The 8,668-nt window shown below is 46.9% G+C and overlaps 1 protein-coding gene across 1 annotated transcript in view; it reads left to right on the forward strand.

Moving 5' to 3' along the window:
* Positions 1-8,302, forward strand: part of LOC103798786 (neurotrypsin-like) — a 14,523-nt gene extending 6,221 nt beyond the window's left edge. The window contains exons 6-15 of the mRNA XM_009071068.1: positions 1-138; positions 956-1,134; positions 1,522-1,663; positions 2,742-2,944; positions 3,893-4,034; positions 4,284-4,489; positions 4,997-5,075; positions 5,314-5,436; positions 5,976-6,256; positions 7,768-8,302. The exon at positions 1-138 is cut by the window's left edge and continues 9 nt beyond it. Coding sequence (XP_009069316.1) covers positions 1-138; positions 956-1,134; positions 1,522-1,663; positions 2,742-2,944; positions 3,893-4,034; positions 4,284-4,489; positions 4,997-5,075; positions 5,314-5,436; positions 5,976-6,256; positions 7,768-8,078 — 1,804 coding nt within the window. The 3' untranslated portion in view covers positions 8,079-8,302. The remainder of the gene's footprint in view (positions 139-955; positions 1,135-1,521; positions 1,664-2,741; positions 2,945-3,892; positions 4,035-4,283; positions 4,490-4,996; positions 5,076-5,313; positions 5,437-5,975; positions 6,257-7,767) is intronic.
* Positions 8,303-8,668: the final 366 nt, after the last annotated feature.

The raw sequence follows: 8,668 nt of genomic DNA on the forward strand, positions 1-8,668 counted from the left end.
CCCACTGCGTATAGTTGGGGGGAAGGAGAGCTTTGAAGGGCGAGTGGAGGTTTACCATGATGGCAAGTGGGGTACCATCTGTGATGACCAGTGGGACGACCGGGATGCTGAAGTAGTCTGTAGACAGCTGGGACTCAGGTAATTTCTCTGTTGTATGTCATGGAGTGGTAATAAAAGCAGACAGAATGAAGAACATGAGAAGATGTTCCTTCATTGTATTACCAGCTCTTTCTATGGGAGATACACAGAAACCATGGGAAAGATAATTCTGGACTGGTAAAGGGACTTTGTACTTCATTCCTGTCAGTTCTATGGGTTTATGCTGTGTAAAAAACAGTTGGTGCATCCCTGTCTGGGAATTGTTTCTGTTTACCCCCGTTCATTGTTTTTGCAGACATGTCCTACTGCAAATCTTGTTGGCCTCAGTGATAACTAGTCATGGTGAACTGCAGTTGGTTAAGTTTAAACACCTCCAGTTTCACTGACTGCCCTCATCCTTTTCAGGATACAAGGAGTGAGGAAAGCAAGAGAGCACCTCATTCTCCTGTGTGCCATGCAGCACTTAACATGGGAGCTGTTGTCTACTGAACATCCTTGAAAATCACATTGGTACAGGGTTATTTAAAATAGATGATTCAAGTTTGAGATCACTCAGACTCAGGAGTTTTGCCTGTTAGTGAGATTGTATCTGAGACTGATGTTAGAACATTTTCCTCAGAACTCCCCGTGTGTCTGAACTGTTCATGTTGCAGGCATATTTTTGTTCTGTGTTGGAAAGGCTCACTGCACACATTCCAACAACCTGTTTCGGTTAGCAGTTGGCAACACCACTGTGTCAGAAATGCAGATGATCTATGGGAGGACAGTGGCCTAGCATAGGAGAGTCCCCATGTAGGGCAGAATCTGAGGGCATAAGACCTTCCTTACTGAGCATATGTGTCTGTCACGTTTGCAGTGGGAACCCAAAAGCCTTGTCATGGGCTCACTATGGGCAGGGATCTGGCCCAATCCTGCTGGATGAAGTGCAATGCTCAGGCAATGAACTCTCACTTGACCAGTGCAAGAAGAGTGAGTGGGGACAGCAAAACTGTGACCACATTGAAGACGCTGGGGTCTCGTGTGACCCTTTCACAGGTACAGATCCACAGCTCTATGCCCATATTACTTGGCTTGCTTAGCAGGTAACCGCCTGTTTCAGGACCCTCCAGAGCTTCTATGTACAGCTCCCACAAGGACTGCCAGATGTGGAGGCAGAGAGCAAGCACCAGATGGGAATGGATCAGAAGCAGGCTTGGTGGTGTTCCCATGGTTTTCCTCAGGTGGTATGGAAAGGCTGAGGTGAATCCTCCCCTGCCACATGTGTGTGTCTAGGAGCAATGAACAGTTGATTTTGAATACCCAGAGATATCTTTGTCTTTGGTTTCTTTCACTCATGGCATGTCCAGAGACCTAGCAATGGTGCAAAGGCTGTTTCTTTTCTCCTCTGCTGAGTGCTGACCTTTCCTTCTCCCACCCTTGCAGAGGGCACTGTCCGGCTGGCTGGTGGCCGCAGCCCCAACGAAGGCAGGGTAGAAGTTTATTACAATGGAGAGTGGGGCACAGTATGTGATGATGGCTGGACAGACCTCGGTGCCCAGGTGGTCTGCAGGCAGCTGGGCTTCAGGTAGGACCAAGAGTGTGTGTGGTGTCCATGCTTCCTAATTTCAAGGATTAGATTCCATTACCCTTCACTGGGATAGGCTGAACCTTAATCCTTCAATGCTGTATTTGTTAGAAGACTTATTGCCATTATATATCTTTATTCAGGAAAGATAAATATGTATCCATATCCTTTCAAAGGGGGAAAAAATAATCTATAGTGTCACTTGCCTCAGTCTGTTTTGAAAGCAGGTACCAGCCTTGATACTGTCCTTACGACCCCCTCAGCAAAGCCAGAAAGTTCTCTTTAATGCTCCTTAAATTTGCAGGTGTATCAGCTCAGCACTGCCACATCCTCTGCTCTGCCAGTGAAATTATCACCTGTCTGCTCCAGCAGCTGAATGTACCACCTGCTTCAGTAGCTCAACAAAGACCATCCGGGCAAGCAAAGAGTAGTAATAGGGATTTTCTTAATGCTTTTCTTTCAGCCTCTTGCTGCACTGTTGTCCCTTCAGGTGTGAGTTTGGGGAAGGTTTAAAATCAGGATACTGTAGTCTTGGAGCCAGTAAAGTGGGTTTGTGGATTTTTTAATATGATTTGGGTCTCCTTGTAAAATTTCAACGATATAGACCAAAAAAAGGACTAAATTCTTCCTTTTGAGTTCAGCTGCATACTGTTTGTCATCTCTTGTAGTACCTAAATGTTTGCAGCTTTCTGCATTTCAATTCCTATAAAAAGAAGTAGAATTACTTAAATGCTGACATTTTTGATGCTTCCTCTGCTAGCCCCTCCCCACACCAATGTACCTAGGGTCATGTCTGCAAAGCAGCCTTTGCTAGCCCTCTCTGCTACTATGACTGTGCCTTTCACCATACACTAGAAAATGGACTGGTCTGAGCAGGCCTCCATGAAAACTGAAGCTGGTGAGATGTGAAGGTGCTTGGTTTCCATCCTGCATGTCACTGAGTGGTTTAGGTCAGAAGGCCACTGATAACATAGTTAAGCTCTGCAGGGGAGTTTCCCTTTGGGTCTGAGCTTGGGTCCTGCTGTAGTATTAACAAGTTTTAATGAATCTTGCATTATGTTCTGTTTCCTTCCTCTAGTGGTCCTGCTGCCCTGGCCTCTGAAGGGGACTATGCTGCTGGCCAAGGCTTTATCTTACTGGATGATGTGGCATGTGTGGGGACAGAGCTGTCCCTCCTGGACTGTCCCCACAGCAACTGGGGGCAGCATGACTGCTCACACGCTGAGGATCTGGGAGTCCGCTGCTCCCCAGAAAGCAACACGGTCGTGGATGGCAGCCTGGGTAACTTTCTCTTGCCCTGGACAGTGGGGAAGTGTCACCTGCTGGTCTGTTCCCTTGGAGTCTCTGGTAGCTGTGGGAGTTTTCCCTGTGCTGTTTCAACGAGGGGTCTGCTTTTTGAGGAGGAATGAGCCCTGGCAGACTTGGGCCAGAGCCATAGAGCTGTGGCTCTGTCAGACCTGCAACCAGACCATCAGATAGATAGAAGCTGGATAGAGTTGTGTTGGCAGCCTGGAACAAACCTGAGGGGCTGAAGGGTAGTGGCTGCCTCAGTGTGCTATTGCTCAAGGGACCATTTAACTACACCATTTAGGAAACTGTTGTAGTTACATTAGTTTCACACCCTGCTAAGACAAGAGTACTTCAGACGCAAGGGGCTGTTGTCTGAAAATTTGCACTCTCTTGTGTGCATGACATACTTGTAATTCAAATTGTGAGGGTATTTCAAGTTAGCATAATTTCCTCATTTATATAATGCCTGGTACTCTCCCCTTTCCTTACTACAAGAGACTTTCTGGTCTGTCAGGCATTTGTTATTGAAATAGTTGGCTTCCAACATTTTTGTTTTTCCTGGATATAGAACTCTTCTCTTGCTTAGAGTAATGTAATCGTTTTACAATTTAATGGATTTCTTTCCCAGGCATGTTTAAGCTCATCTACTCTTGGCTCGGGAGTTAATAACTTTCCCTCTGTTCTTGTTCCCCTCTTTACTCAGCTTTCAGAATATGATCCACTGATGATTTCCAGTATGTATTAAATAAATTAATATGTATGTAGTCTTCTGATTCAGCACAGAATTAAATGTCTTCATATAGAAACACTTCTCTTTTTTCTTTCTTTTTGTTTTAAGGTTACTGATGTCTGGGATTCATCTTTTCCTATAGAACCCAAGTTTTGGACACCTGACACCTCTGGTGTTTTTGCTTGCAGTAACCCATGTGTTTTCTCCAGGGCCTCCTGTGCGGCTGGTGGATGGAGAGAGCATCAAGGAGGGACGGGTTGAGGTACTGCTGAATGGGCAGTGGGGCAGCGTCTGCGATGGTGACTGGACAGACAGAGATGCTGCAGTGGTTTGCAGGCAGCTGGGATTCAGGTAAGAGCCGTGGTACTTATGTCTTAGAGATAGAAACAGCTCTCATGGGAATCACTTCTTTCTGGACCTGTTTCTGGGGGTTTAGTTTCTTAGTTTTGGCATACTCACATATGCTTGAGGGAGTAGGGTCCTGTTTTCACTGTACTACTGCCTGTGTGTGGAGTGATACAAAACGTGCTGGCGCATCATCAGGTGGCATTCACTTGCCACCTGCTTACTGCAGATTAGCCACCCTCTCTCTAATTGCAGTGGTACAGCAAAAGCCAGAGCAATGGCTTATTTTGGTGAAGGCCATGGGCCCATCCATCTGGACAACATAGAATGCAGTGGCATGGAGCACACCCTGGGGCAATGTGCCAGGTCTGACACCAGGACTCAGAGCTGCTGGCACAGTGAGGATGCTGGTGTGATCTGTGACTATGTGGAAGAGAAGGCCCAAGATATCAGGAGAACAGGTGACATGCCCATTTCTTCTATGCAGGAATCTGGAGCTCCAGTTGTATCTCTGCATGCTTTTATAGTTTTTCCCTGTCATTCTTCTCTTTGGCTGAAACTTCACCTACAAAATAAGCATGTCCTGTCCTGCACCTCCAACGTGTTTCTTGTTTTCATTGCCTCTTCTTAGGAGCACAGGGTGCTCCAAACTCGTCTGAGGAGTCACCATATTCTTCCTTTGTACAGCAACTATGAGCTGTTGGGGTTTAGAGTTCTGAGGAAATATATATAGGTATAGGTCCCATTCCTGGTATAAGACTACAGAGACTTCAGGTAAGAACCTCCACCAAAACTGAGGCAAACCATGGGATCAAATCTTCTACGAAATCCATATGTGCAACACAATGCAGTCAACTACCATGAGGATTAATGCCCTAAGGGAAAGTGATTCGTATTTGGCTCTGAGACAGCAACGCTGATCCTTAATCTGAAGGTTCCAACCCAACTGCTCTAACTTTGCTGTGCAGGTCCAGAGTCTGGGGTGTGTGGGATGCGCCTGCTTCACCGCCGCAAGAAAAGGATCATAGGTGGAAACAAGTCTCTCAGGTATTACCCTGTACTTGTTGGGAGAGCCATGCTGCTTCCTGCTTTCCTACAGGCTCTGCAAACAGCCTGGTGAATGCTGAGTATATTAACACATTTTCACTGGTGACTTCTGAACTTGATTTGAACCAGTGGGCCTGTCTAGGGAAGGATGCATGCCAGATGGGGCAGAGTGGATGGGAAAAGAGGAAAAGGTCTCCCATATGTGTAGATACCTATTATCCCTCTTTTTCTTCTTCAGAGGTGGTTGGCCATGGCAGGCCTCACTACGGCTGAAGGGTTTTCGTCGAGATACTCGTCTGCTGTGTGGAGCAACAGTGATCAGCAGCTGCTGGGTGTTGACTGCAGCCCACTGCTTCAAAAGGTATGTCTGTGAGTTGGGAGCCCTGAGGGATACTCAGTGATGAACAAAATAACCTCATACAAGTTTATCCTCCCAGCCCAGTGGAATCACATGAGCAAAGTTTCTAGACCAAGACCTTCAGGTTATGATGTGTGTGATCTTGGAGTACTCATGGAGATGACTCAATATAGACTTGCCTTATCCTTCACTGCTTACACCTGGCCTCTTAACTTGGAGGCTTTACAACTTAAAGGGAACCAGCATTTTGCCATTCTTAAGTGCTTTAAAGACCTGTGAAGAGACCAGTTCAAAAGCCTGTTGCAACTATTGTAGCCATTTTTATAGAAAAAGAAGAAGTCCTGTTCATGGTAGATAGTGGCCTGGGACAGCCATTGACTGCAGCAGCTGATCATATCTGCTAAAGAGGTCCCACAGTCCTGCAGCTGGCACTGTTTTATCAGTGTGCGAGGAGGTGGTTCAGTCTCATAGCAACTGAGACTTGTGTGAGTCTGCCTTCCTTTTAGTAGGAGTATCAAGATATTGAGTCTCTTTTTCTGCAGGTTTGGTGTTGATGTGCGGCGCTACCTGCTGCGGGTGGGCGATTACCACACCGGCGTGAAGGATGAGTTTGAGAGGGAGCTGCCCGTAGAGCGGATTGTCCTGCACAGGAACTACTGGGCTGGCAGCAATGATAATGACATAGCCCTGGTCCGGATGCGAGGCAGAGAGGGGCACTGCCTCTCCTTCAACCGCCACGTTCTGCCTGTCTGCCTGCCCGACAGGAAAGAGCGGTCTGACATCAACAGGCAAGCCTGCATCATCTCTGGCTGGGGCGACACGGGTGAGTGGAGGGGCTCTGAGGGGCAAGAAGGGTGGGGGAGTCTGGGTACAGCAGCCTACGTGGGCCATTAATTTAGGTCTGCACAACTCAAGGCTAAGTTGTCACTGCTCCCATTGTCTGTGCCAGTGCATGGTGTTAAGGAATGGGGAGGTGAGGTGGGTTTTGTGCCACGGTATTTTCTGATTTATGAATCTTCTTGATTCTGCTCATGGTGAAAGCTTTGGTTTCCATAGCATCCCTCTGCAGCTGTGGAAGAGACCAACGCTGCCATCTGGCCACAGTCCTCTCTTTCTTCCCTTCATACATATTTTCCCACAGCAGATCCCTTAGGGAGCAGCCTGTGCAGAGCTGCTATACCAAGCTTGTGTGAGGCCCCCATGTTCCCATGACCTCCTGCCTTCTTCATGATACTGTAGTAGTGCAGTGGGGGATTGGAGGTAGAAGGAACCTCTCTCAGACTACCTTGCTCAATCTCCCTGGATATTGCTGCAGGGACAGATGGGCTCTGAGGCTGATGTCTGCACTAGGTTCAACACAGCCTGTACCTGTCCTCTTTGAGCACATTGCTAGGAAGCTTCCTAGGTAGGAGGGAGGGGAAAGCCTTTCTGGGGCTGCCGTGACTGGAGCAGAACTCTGTGTTTAGAAAGACTTGCTGCCAAAGCCCCAGGAACTTGTCTGTTGGTTTTGGACTTGCCTGTCCTTCCCAGCTGTTTCCCTAGCTATTCCCCCAACTGCTTAACTGCAAGCACACTTTTGCCTTTGGAGTCAGTTGTGCCAGTTGCACATGTCACTTCAGGATGTCTGGGGAGGATCAAGATGCAACTTAGCCATGTAACTATCTTAAGCTGTACTGGGGCTTAATGGCTAGAATCCCTCCCACACACCAAACCCAGCTTTCTCAGTGAGAGGAGCAGTTACCTACTACTTTGTAAACTTACATAAACCATGGGCACAGAAAGGTCATACTCCAATATAGCACATAAGCCTAATATAGCACATGAGTTCAGAGCAAGCTTGGGGGTAATAGAGATTTGATCAAATAGAGACAAATCTGGCCCAAGATGAAGTGAGGTGCCTTTGAATAATATTTGAATACCTCTGAAATATCTTCCAAAGGTTCTCTGAGGACTGAGCACTTAGCAGATATTACTGCATTTATTCTCTTGAGGAAACACTGTCCTTGTTTTACTGAGTAGGAAATGGAGGCTCAGATAGATGAAATAAATTGAACAAGGTTCTAGTTACTTGTTGGCAGAACCAGGAATAAGACATATCCTTTGATCTAACATTTTCTCCAAACCTCTTCCCCATAATCTTTGATCTCACAGCTCCTTTTTTGTGGTCTGGCTTGGCATCACTGTTTTCTGAAATTCTGAAATGCTGAGCTCAGCCTATTTCTGTGCTGCAGAGCTGACATGAAATGTGCAAGTGTCTGTTTCTGTAGGGAGCACCATTGCTTCAGGTTGCTGCTGTTGCACATGAATCAGTCTGGCTGGTCTGCTCTGTTCCAGGGAAGTCCTATTCAAGAACCTTGCTGCAGGGGGTGGTGCCTCTTCTCCCACGGGAAGACTGTGAGGCCCGTTACGGGCAGAGGTTCACCAACCGCATGATTTGTGCTGGGAACCTCTCTGAAGATAAACGGGTGGACAGCTGCCAAGGTGACAGTGGAGGGCCACTCATGTGTCAGAGGTCAGACGGACGCTGGATCATTTTGGGCATCACTTCTTGGGGGTACGGCTGTGGTCGGAAGGATTCGCCTGGTGTGTACACAAAGGTCAGCAAATTCGTACCCTGGATCAAGAGAGTGGCCAAGCTAAAATGAAGATGACTGAACTCTAGGAACTTCAGCATATGGTCCTTTTGCCCTGCAGCAGCAGAAGGCTGTGGCTTCTGGTCTGTGACTGATGGAGATTTTTTTCTCATTGGACACTGGCAAACGACTTCAATATAGACCTGGGAGAAAAACAATTATGACTGATTCTTTCAAGTCTTTGTTTTCACTTTAGTTTGTAATCTGTAAGCAGAGAAAGCAGGTGCACACTGGTAACAATGATAAGTATACATTGCTCTAAATACCTGAGTCCTGTAATGCAATCACACCTGTTCCTTTGCCCTGGCACACTGAAATGGTAGAAGTAGAGAGATACCTGCTGCTGAAAATCTATTCCTGTTTTTGTATGTTTGCACAGTTGAAAAACACTGCAAGGAGAGGTAAGATGCTTGGAAGATGGCACCAGGTTCTGTCATAGTGGAAATCTTCAGATATTTATTCATAACAGCTCTCTTCAATTCCAGGAATCAGAAGATTTGACCTGAGCTGAGGAACAGGCCAACAGTTGGGTTCTTTTTCTTCCCTGTTATGTCTCTAGGGGGAACCTTTTCTCTTCTGAATAGTAGGTCTGCTTCCATATG

Source organism: Acanthisitta chloris, unplaced genomic scaffold, assembly GCF_000695815.1.
Source record: "Acanthisitta chloris isolate BGI_N310 unplaced genomic scaffold, ASM69581v1 scaffold27193, whole genome shotgun sequence".
NCBI lineage: Eukaryota > Metazoa > Chordata > Aves > Passeriformes > Acanthisittidae > Acanthisitta > Acanthisitta chloris.